Raw genomic sequence first — 23,074 nt, forward strand, 5'->3', positions numbered from 1 at the left:
CAGGCCTATGAATGAAAGTGTATTTGAATGCTGCCAGAATTAAAGCCCATCGTTATATTCTTGCTGAGGCTATGGGTGGTGTAGCCTTGTCCTCACTAAACAACCCTAGCAATGGTTTGTGGTCTGAAACGATTGTACAATGGCGGCCATGTACATCCTGGTGAAATTGCTTGACACCAAAGATGATGGACAGACCTTTTTCTCTCTGTGAGTATCCCTTTTCCACTGTGGTGAAAAGTAACCTATTGGCTGTTCTGTGCCGTTGTCCATCTGACGAGACAGCACTGCTCCCACTCTGTAGGGAGATGCATCACATGTCAGTACCAATTCTTTCATCTGGTCATAATGCACTAATAGATTGGACGAGTGCAACAATTGTTTCACCTTTATGAAAGCTTCTTTCTGGGGCGCCTCCCAAGACCAACGTTGGTTCTTTTTGAGTAGAGAATGCAGGGGGGCCAGCACTGTAGACAAATTGGGTAAGAACTGCCCATAATAGTTGATCATCCCTAGGAATGATTTGTGCTCTGAGGTGTTCTTTGATGCAGGCACCTCTCTTATAGTTCTCACTTTCTCCTCAACTAGGTGGAGGCCCTGTGACCCAAATAGATTAGTTCCCTCGCTTGGAATGTGCATTTTTCTTTTTGTGACACACTCCAGCTTGCAAGAAACGTTTTAAGACTTCTAAGTTTGCCAAATGCTCTTTTTCAGTGAAGCCTGTCACCAATACATTGTCTAAATAGACTACAACCTGGGGCAGCCCCTGTAGTAAGCTTTCCATTGTTCTCTGTAAGCGGAAGAGAAACTGAAAGGCAATCGTGCATATTGGTATAACCCTTTGTGGGTATTGACAAATTCCCAGGAGTCATTATCCAGTTCTAGCTGTTGATAAGGATGACTCATGTACAATACTTTGTGTGCAATGTCCCTCCTGCCAGCTTGGCATACAGGTCTTCGATTTTTGGAATGAGGAGCCTATCCAGCTTGGCTACCCTATTGACTGTCAGTTTGTGGTTCCCACAAATTCGGATGCTTTGGTCAAGTTTAAGGATGGGGACTATGGGTGCTGCGCACTCTGGGAACTGAACAGGTTGTATATCGCCCAATTTCTCAAGTCCGTTCAGCTCTGTGTCGACTTTTTCTCGCAGGGTGTGTGGCACCAGTCTCACCTTCATGAAGCGAGGGGTTGTCTCTGGATCCACATGAGTCTTAGCCTGCAGGCCCTGGATTTTCCCCAGTTCGTCTTTGAAGACAGTGGCGTACTTTCTAAGTAGCTCTGGTAACCCACGTGCTCTCAACTGGAAAATTTCAGACCATTCTGACTTAATCTCCTTTAATCAATTTCATCCCAAGAGGCTTGACCCTTCACCTGCTACCACCATCAAGGGTATGCCGATTGGCTTCCATAATGAACAGTTACTCTGCTTGTGCCTTTTGTTTGAATGTCTTCACCCGTGTATGTTTTTAGCTTGGCAGCTGTTTGTTCTAAACTTAATTGATGTTCACCATAATTCAAATATCTGAAGGTATGTTCCCCAATTACTGTAGTGGAAGCTCCCGTGTCCATTTCTATTTTAACAAATTTGCCATTTACTTTCACTGTGGTAAATATTGGTTCTGTCTTTCCAACTTTCAGATTAAACAACGAGTAAATGTCTGAATTTGCTGTTCCAATATTGTAAATTTCATTGGGCTTCTTCTTTTGTTTACAATCCTGCTTGAATCTTTCCTTGCACTGCCTCATTGTCAATTTCTATGACAATAATCGCATTCGAATTTTTAAAACTGCCAATCGCTAAAAGACCTCTTTTAAAATTATTCTTCGACCTTGCTGCTAAGTTATTTTTCTTATTTCCCGCTTCTCGGTAGAGTCCCGCTTTTTCGCGCCACTTTCGCTTGAGGTTTCCCACCCGATGTGGAGGACGGCGCTATTTTGCACGTCCTGCATTGCTTTTGAATTTCCTACCACGCTTTCCATGGCCAATGTTATCTCTAGCACCTTCTTGAAACCCAGATTCACTTCGGACAGTAATCTTTTCTGAATAGTGTCCTCTTTCACGCTATACACTAGATCTCTAAGCATGTCATTCAGGGTCATACTGAACTCACAATGTTCCATTAGATGCTTCAAATTTGCCATGTAGCATGCAATTGTCTCACCTGGGGCTCTATTTCGTGAATTAAACCTGAACCTCTGCATCGTGACTGAGGGGTTGAAAGTGACCCTTCACGTGGTCCACTAATTCATCAAAATTCTTTGAATCTGTGGCACTGGGTGCCATCAAACTTCGAATCAAACTGCAGGTTTTGCTCCCACAAGTACTCAAGAGGATCATTCACCTCTTCCCCTGTTATCTCGTTCACTTGAAAAAAGAACGTGAGGCGTTCTATGTATTGAGACCAATCGTCAGAGGCTGGTTCAAATGGATAAATTCTCCAAAATTGTGGCATTTTGAGAGAGGATAACTTCTTCAATTCTAACAGAACTTGCTACTTACAATCACTGGGCGACGTACAATGCCGATTTCTTTCTAACTTGATTTCTTCTGTTCAACCCTGTTTTATCCTCATCGCCAATTTGTTGTAAGGGTGGTTGAGTTGTACTATTAGTAGTAGAGTTGAACTGCAGATGCTTTTTAAGTGGAAACATTAAGTTTATTTACAATATACTCAGTAGCAACTACACATGTGCTTTCAGCTCCAACTCTATCTCTAGACTGTCTGCTGAGGTAGCACATGCTACTCTCCTATTGGTTACTACAGATCATGTGATCTATCCTAACACGTTTTATTCTTATAGGTACATTACACACTAAATAAAACTATAATTACCACAACCATTCTCCACTGTTATGGGTTGCATACTTCTAACTGTTTAGCTAATGCATTGTGACTAAACTGTTGCTTCTTAATGAACTTAATAAACTATCTTAAAATTACTTATGAATGACTGCCTATCTTAGGTATCTGTGGCTCCCAAACATAAAATCTTACAAAAGGAAGTCTTATTTTTGTGAAATGAAATTATACTTGTATACAGAAGGACTGGCAAAACTATAGCAAGAGAAAAGGCACAGAAAATCAGTGCTGAAATAAGGTTTGAACAACATGAAAGTGGACATTGATATTTCTGCTGGACCTTGCTTCTATTTTTATGTTAAGTGGGTTCTGACTTGACAAGTATTCAATAGAGCGTTTCAAATAATATGAGAACTGACCGAGGCATCAGAACATCCATCTGTTGTGGGAGAGGATGTGCCACCAGCTTAGTATGAGGTTTGGGACTCCTGATAGAAGCTGCTTACTTGACAGCAAAGAAGATGAGAAATAGACAGAGATAAATGGAATTGAAATTCTATTTTTCTTCAGATCCCAATTCTGGCTGTTTCTGCTCTTGGTGCTATCGTACATCAAAGAGGCAAGACTAACTATGAAAGTTAATGCTGCCGGCATTGCTTTAAATGTTATCATCTTCTTGTGACTCAGATGTTGAAATGGATGTGGTGATTCACTTAAATTCTTTCAACAGTTTGTTGGATTAAATCGGATTTACCATCCCCCGCTCCCCACTCAGCACTCTACACGGAAACCCAGCACTGCTTTCAGATTTCACAGGGGAGGGGCTCTGCAGTGAGAGCTCTATCTAATAGACTGTCACCTGCTGCATGACCGCTCAGTTGATGAATTCAATTCCAGGAGGACTGGCGACGATTGTGAGTTTGTAGTTTCCCAGCTAAAGGAGGGACTGAACTTCAGTCCAGACCCAAACACGATGATGGTGGTTGCAGTATTGGGTGGTGTTTTCCACTCCCGCCAGCAGCGGGAATCATGGTGGGCGGCAGAGCAAGGTTTGCCAGGAGGCTAAAAATCAGTTTCCCGAAGTTGGGAAATTAGTTTGGAATCTTGTGCTCTTGACTTTCATGGTGGGTTAAAGGTGGGTCAAGTGTCCTGCAGAGCAATGTTGGGAACCCCATTTGCATCTCATGAATGCTCATTAAAAGCCTGTTATAGAGTTGATCTTCATTCAAATTTTCTCGACGGACACATTTAACTTTATTTACAAGACAGCAGCAGAAACTATGCATCAAACTCCATAACTCAAGATGAACTCATTACTAGAGGTTCCCTGCACTGCTAACACATTGGTTTACACAGATCATGTGACCTTACAACACAGGATTATTCTTAAAGCTACAGTACTACATTTCCCAAAACGATAATTACTACATTCCTTCCCCTTTAACTTTTCTGTATATTTCGTATTTGCAAGGATATTTATCTCATGACATTACAATATTTACACAGGTCATGAAATTACAAGTTCAGCCTTTCAGTTGGCTTCCTGATCCGTGTGGAACATTGCAGATCCACAACTTCTGATTCTTTGTCGGGAAACACAACCTGTGGAACCGCATTAACATCAGGTACCTCATTAGGCACTTGCAGCTCAGTGTCTTTCACTCCGACAAAGATATCAAGCATGTCTGTCCTTGGCTGAACAGCTTCAACAGGAACCACTGGTTCAGCCACGGTTACAGGTGGAGTATGATTTTATTGGGGTTTCTCTCCTTTTCTTAAATGACCCACATGATTACGAGCGATTCAGTCCTCCACATCCACGTGGTACGGCAATGGTCCAGTTACAGAACTCACTTTACCTGGTAACCACTTTGGTCCTCCACTGAAAGTCTTTCCATATACTGCTTCTCCAACAATAAATTGTCACTCACGACTATGCAAATCATGAGTCGCTTTTTGGTTCTCTTGATTGTTCTCCACCTTCCCTTCCAAATTGGGAAGTATTATGCTTAGTCTTATATGAAGATGGTGCTTCATCAGTAATTCTGTATCCTCTTTCTACATGTCTTCTTACCACAGAATTTAGTCTCGGCCTTCCTTTTGACTTTACTGTCTTCTCTCAGATGTAATCTCAACTTGTCTTAGTTCAGTGGTTGAGCTACCCATGACTTCGTTACCTACTTGCATCTTGGAAAGTTCTCTGACTTTCGCTTTCAAAGCCTGTTAAGCTTCATTCAGCTGATTCTTCAGCTGTTCTGCCTCCTTCTTGTATCTGTTGGCTTCCTCCTGTAAACTTCAATATTGCTGGGTCTTCTCTGCCAACTGGTTCTTCAGTTTATTCAGAGAGGTATTAAATTTTAAGTTTTAAGAGAATTTCCCTTTGTACTTTCTCAAAGGCACAAACTTCGACTTGAGGCAACCTTGTAGTGTGCGAAGGTGAAGGTCTGTCAACAGGTTTTCCTTTTCTTTGTGAAGTTTATCTTTATCTTGAACTCTGTCATTCAGCATAGAGTCTCCTTAAGTTTCTTTTGCTGCTCTTCCATGTTGTTTTTAAGACAGTCTTCATTTCTTCAGGTTGTTGAATCCTTACGCACTCATTTTTCATCCAGTTGCGGTCACTGGACCCTTCAGGCTCCTTCCGAAGTACCTTGCCTTGTTCATTTTTCAACTCAGGAGCTCTTCCTGCTTCCTTTTGAAATCTCACTGGCCAACCAAGGTTAATTCCCCTCAGCCAACTTAGACCTAGAAGGCTTGGTCTTCTGCCTTCTAATACCATCACTGGTAGAGGCACATTTTCAACTTGGCAGATGCTTGTTCCAAATTTGATTGTTGGTCACCTTTATTTAAATATCTGAAAGTGTGTTCTCTGATTACAGTGATAGAAGCACTCGTGTCTACTTCCATTTTTAATGGTTTACCATTCACTTGCACTGTAACAAATATTGGCTCTGTCTTCCCAACTGTCATGTTGAATAATGAATAAATGTCATAATTGGTTTCTTCTGGCTCTTTTACACTATAGACTTTACTGGACTTCGTTTGTTGTTTGGAGGCCAGTTTAAATCCCACTATGCACTGTCTCATTATGTGTCCACTTCTGCGACAAAAATAATATTCTACTTTTTAAAATTACCAATTGCTAGAAGACTGATTGTTTCCACATTGATGAAAATTACTTTTCAATTTAGTTGCTAAGCGATTTCCTCTCATTTTTTGGTTAACGGGGATTGTTTCCCACTTTGCGGTGGAGTCCCGGCTTTTCGCACCACTTTTGGCTGCTTGTTCCTGCCAGACCAGGAGAATGGCACCATTTTGCACCCCTTGAATTGCTTGTGAATCCCTTAAAGTGCTTTCCATCGCCAACGCTACTTCTAATGCTTTCTTAAAATCAAGATTCACTTCAGCCAGCAATCTTCGCTGGATAGTGTCTTCCTGCATGTCACATACTAAACGATCTCTGAGCATGTCATTCAGAGTTTCACTAAAATCGCAATATTCCATTAGTTGTTTTAATTTCGACGGAGTTAGCAATCGTCTCCCCTAGGGCTCTATTCCGTGAATTGAACCTGAACTGCTGCATTGTGACTGAGGGCTTGGGTTGCAAATGTCCCTTAATGAGGTCTACTAATTCACTGGAAGTCTTTGAATCTGGGGCCATCAAGCTTTGAATTAAACTGTAGATCTTGCTTCCACAAATACTCAGGAGAATCGCTCTCCTCTTTTCCTCCACTGTGATTTTGTTTGCTTGAAAGAAGAACGTTAAAAAGAAAAAAGAAAGCAAGACGTTGAATAGTCTGTCGCTGGCTCAAAGGGATCGATTCTGCCAAACTGTAGCATTTCGGATGAATATATATTCTTCTATCCTCATCGCCAGTTTGTTATAGAGTTGATCTTCTGATAACTTGGCTTAGTGGAAACATTTAACTTGATTTACAAGACAGCAGCAGCAACTACACATTGCATCAAACTCCGTAACTAAAGAAGAACTTCCTACTAGAGGTTCCCTGCACTGCTAACACATTGGTTTACACAGATCATGTGATCTTACAACAGAGGATTATTCTTAAAGCTACAGTCCTACGTTTCCCAAAACTATAATTACTACAAAGCCCAACTCACCGCAACCTTGTCCCCCCTCCAAATTTAATGCCCGTCAGTGGGAATTTAGAACATTGTGTTTCTTGACTGTAAATAAGTGCGTGTGTCTGGCAAGGTCGACTTCTTCCTGGACTTTCACGTCAGCAGATGCTGCTTTCGCCTTCCTTTCACTCTGTCACTGAGAGATATCAGCTGCCTGTCAGGCAGGCTGCACCAAGGTTGGGCACAGGGGAGAGGCGAGACCGAGGCAGTACTGTGGAGGGGGTGGGGAGTCAAGTAGTAGAGTGGAAGAGTGATTGGCTGTCTGGGTGCCATTCAAATATGGTGCCTGGATGTTGGAGCCTATGAGGTGATGGTGGGGGTGGGCCACATCCTGCCTGCCCTGCCACGAGATTCGACGTGCTCATCGTGGCTGCATAATTAATAAGCTTAACAGTGCAAGATCTCATGTGCTCAGCTGCCCCACTCTCGAGCGGAAGTAACTCCGAATTTTGCTTCTGCCATTGGACTTTGTCTCCAGAATGGAAAATTCTGCCCATTGTCTCATTAAGGTCCTGACATTGTAACAATGTTCTTAGAGGACAGCTTGATCCATAATGAAAAGTCAATTATTGATTAAATGTAATAGTTGCTAATAGGAGTGTAGAGATTGGATTTCTATTACAAAGCTTATATCATAATTAATCAACATCAAGGACCAGTGGCCAGTTCAAATGTACATTTTAATGTGAAGGAGGACTAGAAGCCAGGCAATCATTGATCCAGGCCATACAGACATCCTTCAGTCTCCATTTTGAATCAAAAATTTTGTTCTTATTTTTTATATTGCCATTATAAATTCCTACAGCTGCCTTTATAACCGAAAGTGCTGGTGTGAATGGTTTACATTTGCAGGTGGTTGTAAAGGATTCCGTGGAGCTATTTGAAGAAGATCAGGGGAGTTCTCTTTCGTGTCTTGGCTGATATTTATCCCTAAACCAACATCATTAAGACAAGATTATCTGGCCATTATCACATTTCTCTCTGTGGGACCATGCTGTGTGCAAATTGGCTGCTGTATTTTCTTACATTACAACAGTGACTATACTGCAGATGTTCTTCGTTGGCACTTTGGAAGATCCTGAGGTTGTGAAAGGTGCTATATAAATGCAAGTCTTTCTTTCTGTAATTATAAACTCCTGCGTGTGGAGCTGCTACTTTGTTCTGAAGTGTTGACATTTCTTTTAATTTATTTTTTGGGGCATGGGTTGCACACTGTTTGTGGGTATCCCTGCAAGTCAAATTCTTCAAAGGACCTTCAAATCTCCAGTGAAACAACTGACAGAGCATAGAGAACAGCCAGAATAACAAAACAATTATATCACAAAACAAATCACAGGGAAATGCAAATGAGAAAAGTAATGTAGCCCATCTCAGTTCATCCCTTGAAATAAAATTTATAATGCTTCCATCACAATATTAGAACCATAGAACCATAGAACACTACAGCACAGAAAACAGGCCATTCGGCCCTTCTAGTCTGTGCTGAAATATTATTCCGCTAGTCCCATTGACCTGCACCTAGTCCATAACCCTCCAGACCTCTGCCAACTGTCTTTAACTGTCTCTTAAATGCTTCAAGATTTTTACTCCACCCACTCCACATATTAATCACTCTTTGCATGAAGATCTTCCTGAAAGCTGTATTAAATTTGCAGTTTGCCAGTTTGAACCTATGCCCCTTGAAAAGTTGCTTCACAGAGATCCTTCGTGAGCTATTATCCTACATGGACCTCTGAAAGGTTGGCTCTTTTCAAGGGTAAAGAGTTCATGTTTCTCTAATGTTTCTGTATAATTCAATCTCCTGATGCCAGAAACCAACCTCTTGCTTTTTGCCACTGACAGGGTTTGAAGGACTGAGATTTTCAAGTCTCTTGCCTAGTGGAAATGGAGGAGTAGTGCAGGGGTGTAAGCACCTCAAAAGTGGTGGCCGATGATTTAATGGCCCATTACCTCCGTCACCATGACCACAGCAATATTCCCTGAGGCCTACCACTGGGCAGCTCATGAATCAGGTGGGAGTTAGGTCCATTTAACATGGAAACCAGGGTGCTAATCCATATTATTTTTGGACTGAACAGGTAATTTTACACTGAAGTTTCTTCCAATTATATGATGGGGGATTGGGGTAACCTCCAGGAAAATTCCACTGTATTGTGCAAGAAACAAGACTCTGGCCAGAATTTTTCCGTCGGCGAGCGGGCCCCACCGCCAACTCGCCGACGCGAAAATGACGCAGGATGACGCTGGGAGGAACCCCCAACGTCATCCTGCATCATTTAAATATTGAGGAAGGCGTGGGGACAGCGAAATCAGCTGTCTGGCCGCCGACCTGTCAATGGCCAATTGAGGCCATTGACAGGATAATTAAGCCAATTAAAGGCCCCGCCCATCCAACCTTAAGGCTGGCGGGCAGGCCAGGAGCCCCAGCGGGCTTCTGATAAAACATAAAACCTCATCCACTGGCAGGCTGACATTTCATGTCTGTTTTTAAAAACTTTAATAAACTTTATGTAATATTTATTAACATGTCCTATCTCGTCTGACATTGTCACATGAGGGGGACATGTTAATAATTTTTTTATTTTGCTATTTTTTAGGTTTATTAAACTTTCAGTGCTCTCCCTGAGACAGCGCTTAGTCTCAGGGCGCAGTGTGCTCTTTTGAGTACATGCGCGAAAGAGCGCACTTTGACAGTTGGGGAATCCCTCCCCCCCCGCACAGGAAGTGCATAGCGCTTCCCGTCGGGCAGCCCGCTGGGCGGGCCTTAATTGGCCCGTCCACTCAAAATGGCGGCGGGGCCCGTTTCAGCAGGGGAGTTCAGCTGCCCGCCCACCTCCGAGCGGGTGGGGCCCGCTTGCCCATTGAGGGCTAAATTCTGCCCTCTGTTACAGCTCTGATACAGAGGTCAAAGTACGAGTTGATGTCCCCAGTGCAGTGGGAACACAATTCAGGAATTCAAACATGAAAATCAAGATGTTTGATTCATACTGGATGTGGGGTGGGACATCTCCATGTTCAAAGTTGCACGAAGGTCTTAGTTCAGAAATGCTAAATTTAAAAGAGCACTGCTTACTCTGGACTGAGAATAAAATGTCTCATTCTGCTTTCTGGGAACATGATGTTGTACCTGTGTTGTTCAAATCAGCATTGCAAACCTGCTGCAAGAGCAGAAATTGGAACATCACAGGGGAGCACAGGTCATTTGTGAAAAAAAGTCCAACAATTCGGTCATCTGTGCAATTGTGCTGTGGGTTCTCAGGCAGAATAAATGGTAATGATTAAAATGCTCCTTTTCTAACACTCCTTTTGCAAAAGCTGCAGCTAGAAGTATTATTCTCCCACTGTACGGTGTCAATGACCACCCTACAGCACTCTCTCTGCGTGTCTAAAAGCTAACAGCACTGAACCCTGAAGCGGTTTCCAGAAATGAAAAGAACTATCCACATGGAAGATGGTCAAAAATTCCTCTTGTGCCCAAAACATCGTTTGCATTTAAAATGATTGGCACCCACAATTATCTCCACTTTATTTGTTCAATAGTTGTGGCTCTCGGTGATAATTGCTGTTGACTGGGGCACAGTCGTTGCAGCTGACTAGCACTGTTAAGAGAGAGAAGTTGAAAGACCGGGTTTGATAAACCGAGGTTATATGATGAGGTCCTGGGGTGTGATTTATTCTCTATGAATGCCCTGACCTAGTAAGCGAATTATAGCGAGTGGCGTCAGTGGGATATTAATTACACTCTAAGACCTTCATGTGAATTACATTCCTTGGTTACTCATTGTTGATCTGTTTCTCCTGCATAGTCGTTAAGCAAAATTACAAGAATTAGATATAAATAATAATTTTCAGTGTGATGAATGGGATTGTGGGCTGGTTCCAATGCTATTTCTTCTTACAATCCCATCTGTTCTCAATCTTGCTGTCAACTCAGAGTGAAACGTGAAGCATATTTTAAAACTGCAACATGATGGCATGTAGTCCAAATGACCTTGTATTAAAACGAGATGCAGATGGTGTCTCACAGGGTACTGTATTAAGCAGAATCGAGAGATCATTGTTCATGCATTGAGCTGAAATGCTGCTTTCCCCGTTTGTGGAACTGTAGCATCTTACAGCACAGAAGGGAGGCCATTAGCCCATTGTGTCTGTGCCAGCACTTTGAAAGAGCTAACCAATTAGTCCCCCTTTCCATTGCTCAATCTCCATTAGTCCTGCAATTTTCTTGCCTTCAAGTACATATTTAATTCCCTTTTGAATGTTGCCATTGAGCCTGCTTTCACTTCTCTTCCAAATCATAACAACTGGCTGCATAAAATCATTCTCCACATCTCTCCTTTTCCAATTGCCTGTGTATTGTAGTCGCAGAACCTTATGCCAGTGGAAACATAGAAACATAGAAACATGGAAACTAGGAGCAGGAGTAGGCCATTCGGCCCTTCGAGTCTGCTCTGCCATTCATTATGATCATGGTTGATCATTCAACCCAATAGCCTGCTCCCGCTTTCTCCCCATACCCTTTGATCCCTTTCACCTCAAGAGCTATATCTAACTCCTTCTTGAAAACATACAATGTTTTGCTCTCAACTACTTTCTGTGGTAACGAATTCCACAGGCTCACCACTCTGGGTGAAGAAATTTCTCCTCATCTCAGTCCTAAATGGTCTACCCCATATCCTCAGACTGTGACCCCTGGTTCTGGACTCCCCCACCATCGGGGACATCCTTCCTGCATCTACCCTGTCTAGTCCTGTTAGAATTTTATAGGTTTCTATGAGATCCCCCCTCATTCTTCTGAACTCCAGCGAATATAATCCTAACCAACTCAATCTCTCCTCATATGTCAGTCCTGCCATCCCAGGAATAAGTCGGGTAATCCTTCGCTGCACTCCCTCTATAGCAAGTACATCCTTCCTCAGATAAGGAGACTAAAACTGCACACAATATTCCAGGTGTGGTCTCACCAAGGCCCTGTACAATTGCAGCAAGACATCCCTGTTCCTGTACTCGAATCCTCTCGCTGTGAAGACCAACATACCATTTGCCTTCTTTACTGCCTGCTGCACCTGCATGCTTACCTTCAGCGACTGGTGAGCAAGGACACCCAGGTCTCGTTGCACATTCTCCTCTCTCAATTTATAGCCATTCAGATAATAATCTGCCTTCCTGTTTTTGCTACCAAAATGGATAACCTCACATTTATCCACATTATACTACATCTGCCATGCATTTGCCCACTCACTCAGTTTGTCCAAATCACACTGAAGCTTCTCTGCATCCTCCTCACAGCTCACCATCCCACCCAGCTTTGTGTCATCTGCAAATTTGGAGATATTACATTTAATTCCCTCATCTAAATCATTAATACATATTGTGAATAACTGGGGTCCCAGCACCGATCCTTGCGGTACCCCACTAGTCACTGCCTGCCATTCGGAAAAAGACCCATTTATTCTTATTCTTTGTGTCCTGTCTGCCAACCAGTTTTCTATCCATCTCAATACACTACCCCCAATCCCATGCGCTTTAATTTTACACGCCAATCTCTTATGTGAGACTTTGCCGAAAGCCTTCTGAAAGTCCAATTAAATCACATCCACTGGCTCCCCCTCGTCAACTCTACTAGTTACACCCTTGAAAAATTCCAGTAGGTTTGTCAAGCATGATTTCCCTTTCATAAATCCATGCTGACTCTGTCCGATTCTGCCACTGTTTTCCACATGCTCAGCTATTAAATATTTTATAATGGACTCTAGAATTTCCCCCACTACCGATGTCAGGCTGACTGGTCTATAATTCCCTGTTTCTCTCTGCCTCCCTTTTTAAATAGTGGGGTTACATTAGCTACCCTCCAATCTGTAGGAACTGTTCCAGAGTCTATAGAATCTCTATTTCTAGGGCCACTTCCTTAAATACTCTGGGATGTAGATTATCAGGCCACGGGGATTTATTGGCCTTCAATCCCATCAATTTCCCCAACACCAGTTCCCTACTAATACTGATTTCTTTCAATTCCTCCCTTTCACTAAACCCTGTGTTCCCCAACATTTCTGATATGTTATTAGTGTCCTCCTTTGTGAAGACAAAACCAAAGTATGTATTTAGTTGGTCAGCCATTTCTTTGTTCCCCATTATAAATTCCCCTGTCTCTAACTGTAAGGGACCTACATTTGTCTTCACCAATCTTTTTCTCTTTACATGCCTATAGAAACTTTTACAGTCAGTTTTTATGTTCCCTGCAAGCTTACTCTCGTATTCTATTTTCCCCTTCTTAATCAATCCCTTGGTCTTCCTTTGCTGAATTCTAAACTGCTCCCAATCCTCAGGTCTGTTGTTTTTTCTGGCCAAATTGTATGCCTCTTTCTTGCATCTAATACTATCTCTAATTTCCCTTGTAAGCCATGTTTTGGTCACCTTTCCTGTTTTACTTTTGCGCCAGACAGGAATAAACAATTGTTGCAGTTCACCCATGCACTCTTTGAATGTTTACCATTGCCTATTCACCATCATCCCTTTAAATAACGTTTCCCAATCCATCTCCCAACTCGCACCTCATACCATTGTAGTTTCCTTTATTAAGATTCAGGACCCTAGTCTCAGAATCAACTACGTCACTCTCCATCTTGATGAAGAATTCTATCATATTATGGTTGCTCATCCCCAAGGGGCCTTGCACAACTAGATTGCCAATTATTCCTTTCTCATTACACAATACCCAGTCGAGGATGGCCTGTTCTCTCGTTGGTTCCTCAATGTATTGGTCCAGAAAAACATCCCATATACACTCCAGGAATTCCTCCTCTACGGTATTGTTACTAATTTGATTTGCCCAATCTATATGCATATTAAAGTCACCCATAATTACAGATGTTCCTTTATTACATGCGTCTCTAGTTTCCTGTTTAATGCCATTCCCAACATCACCACTACAATTTGGGGGTCTATATACAACCCCCACTATCGTTTTTTGCCCCTTAGTGTTTCTCAGCTCTACCCATACGGATTCCACATTGTCGGAGCTAATATCTTTCCTCACTATTGCGTTAATTTCCTCTTTAACCAGCAATGCAACTCCACCGCCTTCTCCTTTTTGTCTATCCTTCCTAAATACTGAATACCCCTGGATGTTCAGTTCCCATCGCTGGACACCCTGCAGCCATGTCTCTGTTATCCCAACTATAACATATCTGTTTACATCTATTTGCGCGGTTAATTCATCCACTTTATTGCGAGTGCTCCTTGCGTTAAGGCACAAAGCCTTAAGCTTGTCTTTTTAACATTATTTGTCCCATTCCCACTATTTTTCACTGAGGCCCTGTTTGATTCTTGTCCTTGATTTCTCTGACAATCACTTTTCTTATTCCGCTTTCTGTCTTTTGTTCTTGTCTTTGATTCCCCTTCCTCTGACTCCTTGCATAGCTTCCCATCCCCCTGCCATTTTAGTTTAAACCCTCCCCAACCACTCTAGCAAATGTTCCCCCTAGGGCATCAGAGATGAACATCAACAGTTTCTCCTTATTTACTCTATCAAAACCCTTCATGATTTTATGTTTCTATTAAATCTTTCCTTCTCTGCCTTAAGTTATCAACTGATGATCTGGTAAAATAGCCCATTAAAGAAATACCACCTCAGTCCTCTGATAGTTCAGCCATTATATATCTTACTGTAGTTCATCCCATTTTCCCTTTGCTCCAATTTAAAAGCCACGATAAAAGTGATTGCATGTGGAGCAACTGCTTTCATATTCAAACACAGCTCTATTTATTCGAATAAAAATCATTAAAGAGAAGCTCCACAAAGGCTCAGAGGGTGGACTATAGAATTATCCTGGGGTTTAGAGGGTTAAATTACAAGGTGTGTTTGCATAAACTTGGCTTATCTTCCCTAAAGTATAGAAGATTGAGGGGTGGTCTGATCGAGGTGTTTAAAATGCTAAGAGGATTCGAAAGGGGGGATACAGGAAAACAAATTTCATGTTTGGGGGAAATCATAACATTAAAAATAGAACTAGGCCATTTAGGTGGGAAATCCGGATTCACTCACAGTGTAGCAGACATCTGTAATGCCCCACCCCGAAAGGTTGTGGATACTGCACTAATTGGAGCTTTCTAACAATAGATCCTTGTTAGGTAAGGGATAAGGTGCTAAGGAAGGCACATGAAGTTGAGGCTTGGATTAGCCATAACCTAAATGAATGGTGAAGCAGGCTGAAGAGGCTAGAATGTCTACTCCTGTCCCTAATGTTTCTATGAACAAGTCATGGAGATGCTACTCTTGGCCTGTCCTCATTAGCTGATCCCAGCTAGTCATGCAATAACTGGTCTCTTTGTCCCTAAGCTAAGAAAATATTCAACGTGCCTGCTCCTGGTCATTCTTCAATGGCCTCTATTGTAAAATACACATACATGGGCATCAGCCAAAGTCAAAATTGGAAACAAAAATAAAAATAGCTGGAAAAACTCAGCAGGTCTGACAGCATCTGCGGAGAGGAGCACAGTGAGCGTTTCGAGTCCGTATGACTTTTCATCAGAACCTTTCCCATTCTGGACAGGGAATATTCAAAGAGTCCACACTGTCTGAATATGAAGCTGGAGTTAATAAGGAGCCTGATTTATGTTATGCGAGTGATAGCCTCTTGCTATATACTTAGAGGCAGCAAGTAAAGTCTGTCCTGCTGTGTAATCAGAAGCCTGACACTTTAGGCTCAATAACTCTGTGCAAGTGAATGGGTTTTGAATGAGTTAAAATCTCACCCTTTGAATTTGAATGCTATCCCTATGGAAATGGATCTAAAATAGTGAGTCTTTCGGAACAATTTGCTTTGGTGAAATGTGACTTTCTATAAACATTAAAGATTGTCAGATGATTCACAGAAATGTTGCAGCACAGAAAAAGGCTATTCAGCCCATCATGTCTCGCCAGCTCTCTGAATGAGCAATTTGTCTAGAGCCAACTCCCCCCTGCACATTCTTCCTTTTCAGATAATAATTGATTGAATAACATATTTATACATATTATAAGTAGTTGGGGCCCCAGCACTGATCCCTGTGGTACCCCACTAGTTACAGTTTGTCACTGTGAAAATGGCCCATTTATCCCAATCCTCTGTTTCCTGTTAGGTTCCACAATGCCGTGACCTCTTGTGCAGTAACTTTTTGTGTCGCACCTTATTGAATGTCTTTTGGAAATCCAAATTTAACGGCATCTACTGGTTCCCCGTTAATAACCCTGCTCATTACAGCCTTGGGGAACTCGAATAAATTGGTGAAATATGATTTCCCTTTAAAAGAACTATATTGACACTTGATTTCATTATGATGTTTTCAATGTCCTGCAACTACTTCCTTCAGAAGAGATTCCAGCATTTTCCATAATGACAAATTTCAGGCGAACAGGCCTATAGTTCTGTGCTCTCTGACGCCCTTCTGTCTTGAATGGAAGCATTGTATTTGCAGTTCCCAATCCCTCGCACCTTTCCGGAATTGAAAGAATTAAAAGACTACACATGCTCACAACAACAACTTGATTTATTTCGTACCTTTAACAGTGAAACAGTCCAAGGCTCTTGCACTCTTGCACACAGATTATTTTGATAATTGAGGTAGGTTTTACAGTATATGAACTCGCTTTGATCTGATCTGGCACTTAACATTGCTGAAGACAATGTTAAGCTTCAGCTGTACAATTTTTAAAAAGCCAATTTCAATAATAATTGAATGGATCAAGTGGGGGTGAATGGTTTATTGACACCTAAAGCAAATGGATAAACTCCACAGGCATGTTTAAAAAGCTTACTATATACTTAGTGACAGCAAATATAGGCTAAACAATTATAACCCTAAATAGATAAACCAAACTATTTGACATGGGCTTAGGAAGAAAATGTTTTTTTACAGAGTCTGAAAGAGTTTGAAGGATGCAGAATTATTCATAAACATGCTAAAATGGTGGTCAGAGAGGAATCTGAAAATGGAATTAGCCCACAGGCTGGTTGGTGGAAACTAATGGATCTTGAAAGTCAAAACCTCATTTTTACTCTGACAGTTCATTTAAGCAATAAAATAGAGTGTTCATTGTGACTCAGACTGCTAAGTTGAGCTCGACTGTATCTTAGAAGCCATTATAAATGGGATTCATCAAATCTCGTAAGCCTTGAGCAGAAATTTAAAGTGTGGGTCTCGGCCTCTGAACATTCTAAACACTTCCTTTGGATGAGTTCCACCACCAAGACTCAGCACAGTGTCTCTGAATCTGCAGACAATAAGATGGTTAATGGTGCTACATAAACCACAGATTTAGAAAACAACAACCACATGTATGTGCCTCATGATGCTCCAGTTGTGATTACTGCATGTACTCCTGCATTAGATGAAAAATGTATGCCCTATTAGGTTATATTATGCACAGGCTTTACCTATACCATAGTTGGTACCATCCACATCTCATGCAGATATCAGTTTTTCCAACCCCTGTCCATTCTGTTCACGTGGGGGATGCCAAGCAATCTGTTGATTTGAGGCTGACTGAAGGCACCGCATAACACACCATGGCTGACTTCTGATGAACATACTGAAAAGGGGAGGTTAGTCATGATGCAGTATGTAGCAACTGAAACCAGCCCTAAATCAGCTGTTTTCATAGCACCCCACAAGCCCCACCACAAACAATGTGTCAGGGACAGGAAACAATTGTCATGCATTGTCCAAGCCAATATTTATTCCGCAGCCATTGTCACAAAAACAGATGACCACATTGCTGTTTGTTGACGATTGTTGTGTACAAGTTGGCTGCCATGTTTACTACGTTATAATAGCGACTACACCTCAAAGGGAGCTAATTAGCTGTAAAGCGCCTTGAGGCATCCTGAGGTCAAAAAAGCTCAATGGAAATATCCTTTCTTCCTTCTTTATACTTTATACTATATTTATTTTACTCTTTATACTGTAGAGTCTGTTGTCTCCAATTTTACATCAGCTACAAGGGCCTGGCTGCGATGAGGAGTTGCGAGGGAGAAAGCTATCATTTAAATATCTGATTACGAGAGAAGTGGGAGTAACAGTCAGTCAACGCACTGTGAAAACTCTCCCTCCTTCAACATCAGTCTAGCCTCTAGCTGCTGATTTTAAACCTTCTCTCTCTCCGAATCTATCCTGCAGGGATAATTGTTGCTGAAGATCAGTGCAGGTCCCAGAGAAACGGCATAACCGATCATTTTTAGCCATCACTCTAGGGACTCCACCAATCTCCCACTGAAATTCCTGGTACTGATGTTTCCTCATGCCATGAAGGAGCAGCGGCTCCCTATATCTTTTTCTTTTGTTTCTGTGGTGCCCATCCAAAGCCCCCAAGATATCAAGCCACCTTACCTGCGTCCAATCTTGGATATTGCATTTCGATTTTGCAAACCGATATCCTCAAAGGCTCCGAACGCATCCTGGGCAAGCACCTCTGCCCATTCATAGGAATAATAGCCAGCCGCATAACCCCCAGAGAAGATATGCAGAAAGGTACAAAGGACACAATCATCCTGAGAGTGAGATCACACGTGATGGAGAAGGAAAGATAATCCATTCATTTATCAGACTTAACCCTTTCACTACTGTAAATCTAAATATACACCAAGCAATTTATTTTTGGGGTAACGTCAATCTATATTCAGTTCTGTACTGTTATAATGTGCTTTGTGAAGCCTGTAAAAGGTGTCATCACATAAAAGTATGTAAACAAGAAACATATCAAATAGTTGCACCTCAGCAAAGACTCTAATCAACAATAAGAAAAATGCGAAAGGCCATTAGAGTCATAGAGTCACAGAGTCATAGAGGTCTACAGCACAGAAAAAGGCCCTTCAGCCCATCGAGTCTGCGCCAGTCAAACAAGTGCCTAACTATTCTAATCCCATCTTCCAGCACTAGGCCCATAGCCTTGTATCATTAGGTCATCTCTTCTTGTTAGATCAACCTTACTTAACCACTTTTTCATCACATCCGTCAGCCCTACTCTATCCAGAAATGCCATCTAGAGCCACACCATTTCGAAAGGTCCCCTATTTCTGGTCTGTGCTAAATTCTGTAATGTTGGCCAAAATAGCAACAGGGCAGCTATAGTTGTCCTCAGAACTCCTGGTTTAGTGAGCACAAAATTGGCCAGGGGCCCTGGTCCTGTGTGGATGCTTAGTGCAGTTAAGAGTAGGCATGGCAGTGATGCTTCTCATAGTCAAACAGCAATCCAATGCACCAAGGCTCACTCCTGAATAATGGCCACTGGATATGTGGAGCTAAACCCAGAAAGCAGTCATTGCCTTCAGGGAAGAGAAGCAAAGCTGAATTGAGAAAGCATTTAGAACATTTAATGGTCTCTTGAATGCAATAACCTAGTCCACTTCTGTGACCTACTCAGGTAATTTATGATACAAATCTGACGTTTTGCTTGTAAAATTTTGACTCAACTTCCTTTCTTACCTCATTTTAACCTGTGTCCTCTGGTCCCTTCAAAATCCTGAAAATCTCAATTAAGTCCCCCCTAAAGTGTTCTCTTTACCCAAAAAAAACAAATATTATTTTACTTGTTAATCCCTGAGGCGGAACTCGGTCAATCCAAGTATGCGTCGTTGCCTACATTAACCCTGGCCTGTGTTAGCAATCTTTTCAGATTAGGCCAATAAATTATAGTTACACATGACCTCCCTTTCTTGAATCCTATTATATTTCTATATACATATGTAAGGGAGGCCAGCACAGCAATTACTCACAGGAAGCTGTTTCATCACTGAAAACCTCCCAGCGATTTTCTCCACAACCCTCGTCCATGATTCTGTACTGGAGAAACGTGGGTAAGATATTATCTCACGTTCACCTATCCTACATAAACAATTCAAATAACACCTAATTTTTAAACATAAGTGTTTGCCATTTGACAGATCACTTTGATGACGGTTAGAAAACTGAAAGCGTTAAAAATATCAGGGGTGCGAACCTGGGACTATTTTACTCTCATTAATTTTAGTTTGAACCCAAATTCCTAAACTGACCTCCCAATTGACAAATCTGCATGCTACAAATTGACACCATTACTCCTAAAAACCACATTCATCAGAACTTGTACGTGACGTGTTGCTACAAGATGTTTAGTATGCTTTTGGAAAAAGGGGCAATTTTTCAAGCATGCGCCAGTGAGAAAGAGTCTCGCCCGCTGCCAGGGCATATCGGAAAATTGTGGGCACGCGGTCCGGCATTTTCCTTCCAATGCAGATGTGGACGCTCTCAGAGGGTGGTTAGTCTATAGGATTCTCGCCCCTAGTGAACAGTGGAGACTGGGTCATTGAATATATTCAAGGCTGAGTTAGACAGATTTTTGATCTACAAGAGAGTCAAGGATTAGGGTGGCAGAGAGGAAGGTGGAGTTGAGGCCACAATCAGATCAGCCATGGTCATATCGAATGGCGGTGCAGGTTCAATGAGCCAAATTTCCTATCCCTGCTCCTAGTTCTTGTGCACTTGTGTGAAACCGTTTCTTGCAGTGCCCTGCAGTGTGTGATGGTGGCTACTCAGAAAATTACCCACAATATGGCTCATTGGCATGCGACCTTCTGAAGTGTATTCGGCAGAACGGGGGTGAGGATGGGGAAGGGTGAGAGGTGAGGGGGGGGTGGGGTTGTGCACACTGAAACAGCTTCACATAAGTCCCTCCAGTAGCTTGAATGGAAGGTTGGCAGGAACTCAGTTTGGCCCATCTCCTGCTGAGGTGCCTGAGGGGATTGGGCAGAGTATCAGTGTAAAAATTACCCCAGGATATACCCAGGTTTTCATACCCAGACTGTACTGAAATGTTTGTTGGGAGAGCTAGAATAAGCCTGGGAAAAGGGGAAAAGGATCATCTAAGGCTCCCACTGTTTATCACTAACAAATGTCCTCCTTGTATCTGCCTAGATGTGCCTGTGATTACAGGTTTCAGGTCAGTGTGTCATTGAGTAACCTGTTGGTGCCCACAATTAGAAGAATGGCTAGTTGGACAGGTACAGAAGGACTATGTGAATCAGTAGATCTAGAGATCAATAAACATTCAATAGCATCAGAAATACTAGAAAAAATGGGGGTTTCTGCCCAGAAAGCAGACAACTCCAAACAGACTTCACAGGGCCATTTAAAATAATGAACAGGAGACTAAAAGGTAAATCCAGAATATTTTAAAATGAAGTACGGCTTTAGGATTTGGGGTCACAGATTCAAACCAGGAAAATCCAAGTTTAGGACCTAATTAATACCTAATTAATTAATTAAAACTTGCCCAAATTTTCAGCCAGGAAGAAGCCTTAAAATCATTTAAGAATCAGGAGAATGCTGTGATGGAGAGGCTACAGTTTCCGTCTGGAAGTATAACTCTACTTGGGCTACGGGACATTCCTCCAACCATCCACCTTTTGAGTTTATAAGTCAATCACTAAACAGTAGAACATGAATATTGCCATCACTTTCCCCACCCAGCTGTTAACATTTTGTTCACATATGTTGGAGAGCATTTACCTGGTGTGTAACTTGAGGTCAAGTGCTGCAAGGAACATCTGCCTCAGCATAATAGACCCTCCCCCGTAATGACTTGCTGCAAAAGAGAACATTTTTTAAAAAATCATGAAATGTAATAATTTGAAATAAAGAGATTATAACTTGGGACACAAAGGGGCACAAAAGGCATCTTTTGGTATTCACAGAAAGTTACTGTTTTTATTTCAGATCTCCAGCATCTGCAGTGTTTTGCTTGTATCTTTTTTTAATCATTTGCAAAGCCAGTATTCATTGCCCACCCTTAATTATCCTTGAGAAGGTGGTGGTGAGCTGCCTTCTTGAACCGCTGCAGTCCATGTGCTGTAGGCACACCCACAGTGCTACAGGAAAGGGAATTCCAGGGTTCTGACCCAGTGGCAGTGAAAGAACGGTGATATATTTCCAAATCAGGATGGTGTGTGGCTTGGAGGGGAGCTTCCAGGTGGTGGTGTTCCCATGTATCTGCTGGCCTTGTCCTTCTAGATGGTAGAGGTCGCAGGCTTGGAAGATGCTATCGAAGGAACCTTGGCAAGTTGCTGCAGTGCATCTTGTAGATGGTACACACTGCTGCCACTGGGCATCGGTGGTGGAAGGAGTGAATGTTTAAGGTGGCAGATGGGGTGAACTCCTTCATTGCTGTTGGATCAAAAATCCGAAACTAATTACTTAACAGCACTGTAGGGGTACCCTCACAGACTGCAGTGGTTCAAGAAGGAGGCTTACTATCACCTTCTCAAGGACAGCTAGGAATGAGCAATAAATAGGGGTACTGCCAGCAATGCCCACATCACAAGGATGCATAAAGAATTTATTATTAACATAACAATGTTTGGTTCTTGTTACACCATTATAATGTTTTAGGCATAGAAACAAGCGCTACAACATTGGTATGACTTTGTCTGTTTTACTATGCATTTCAAACAGGTAAAAGTGCCTCAGCTATGATTGCAAATGGAGTTATGAACAGTAGTTTCTCAAAATAAATGACTAATAATATAAATTTTATTGCCAGAACTGTTACAGAGCCTTCAGGGGTATAACAGTATAGCAGTTATATTAGTGGAAAACAAGTATCACCTGGTAATGCAAAAATACGAATTTGTAATCCCACCATGGCATTTTGAGAACTTAAATTCAGTTTTATAACATTTGGTAATAAAGAGCTGTTATCACTAAAAGTGACCATGAAATTGCTGGATTGAAATAAAAGACATGTCAAAGCTTTTCGTCTTGCACTCATCAGGACACTTCACAAAAATACCAATATAAGGGGAAACAATAATTTATATATATGAGGGTGCTGATTGATAGGCTAGTGGACTCTGATTGGTAGAGGCATTTCTGTGGAGAATGCACCAAAGATGGCAATTGACAGTTAACTGCCAAACATTGTTTGAAATTTAAACCAGGCAGCTTGACCCTGATTGCTCAAGGCATTGCCCTAGGGAATGAACCAGCGAATAGCTGTCATGTATTTTGTTTAGCTGAAACAGACACAATGTGTCTACATATTCTCTTTGCAAAGAAGAGTCCTGTATATTAATCTACGTAGCTTCCAGTGCACCCTATTTCAGTATCAAGCTTGCATGGGGAG

At 41.9% G+C, this 23,074-nt stretch overlaps 1 protein-coding gene across 1 annotated transcript in view; it reads right to left on the minus strand.

Annotated features, from left to right (window-relative positions):
* Positions 1–16,252: 16,252 nt before the first annotated feature.
* Positions 16,253–23,074, minus strand: part of LOC144690298 (uncharacterized) — a 72,114-nt gene continuing 65,292 nt past the window's right edge. Inside the window, exons 11-14 of the mRNA XM_078557652.1 lie at positions 21,463–21,538; positions 19,692–19,800; positions 18,307–18,467; positions 16,253–16,412 (exon numbers count right to left, since the gene is read on the minus strand). Of these exons, the coding sequence (XP_078413778.1) occupies positions 16,253–16,412; positions 18,307–18,467; positions 19,692–19,800; positions 21,463–21,538 (506 nt within the window). The remainder of the gene's footprint in view (positions 16,413–18,306; positions 18,468–19,691; positions 19,801–21,462; positions 21,539–23,074) is intronic.

This window comes from Cetorhinus maximus, chromosome 15 (genome assembly GCF_964194155.1).
Source record: "Cetorhinus maximus chromosome 15, sCetMax3.hap1.1, whole genome shotgun sequence".
NCBI lineage: Eukaryota > Metazoa > Chordata > Chondrichthyes > Lamniformes > Cetorhinidae > Cetorhinus > Cetorhinus maximus.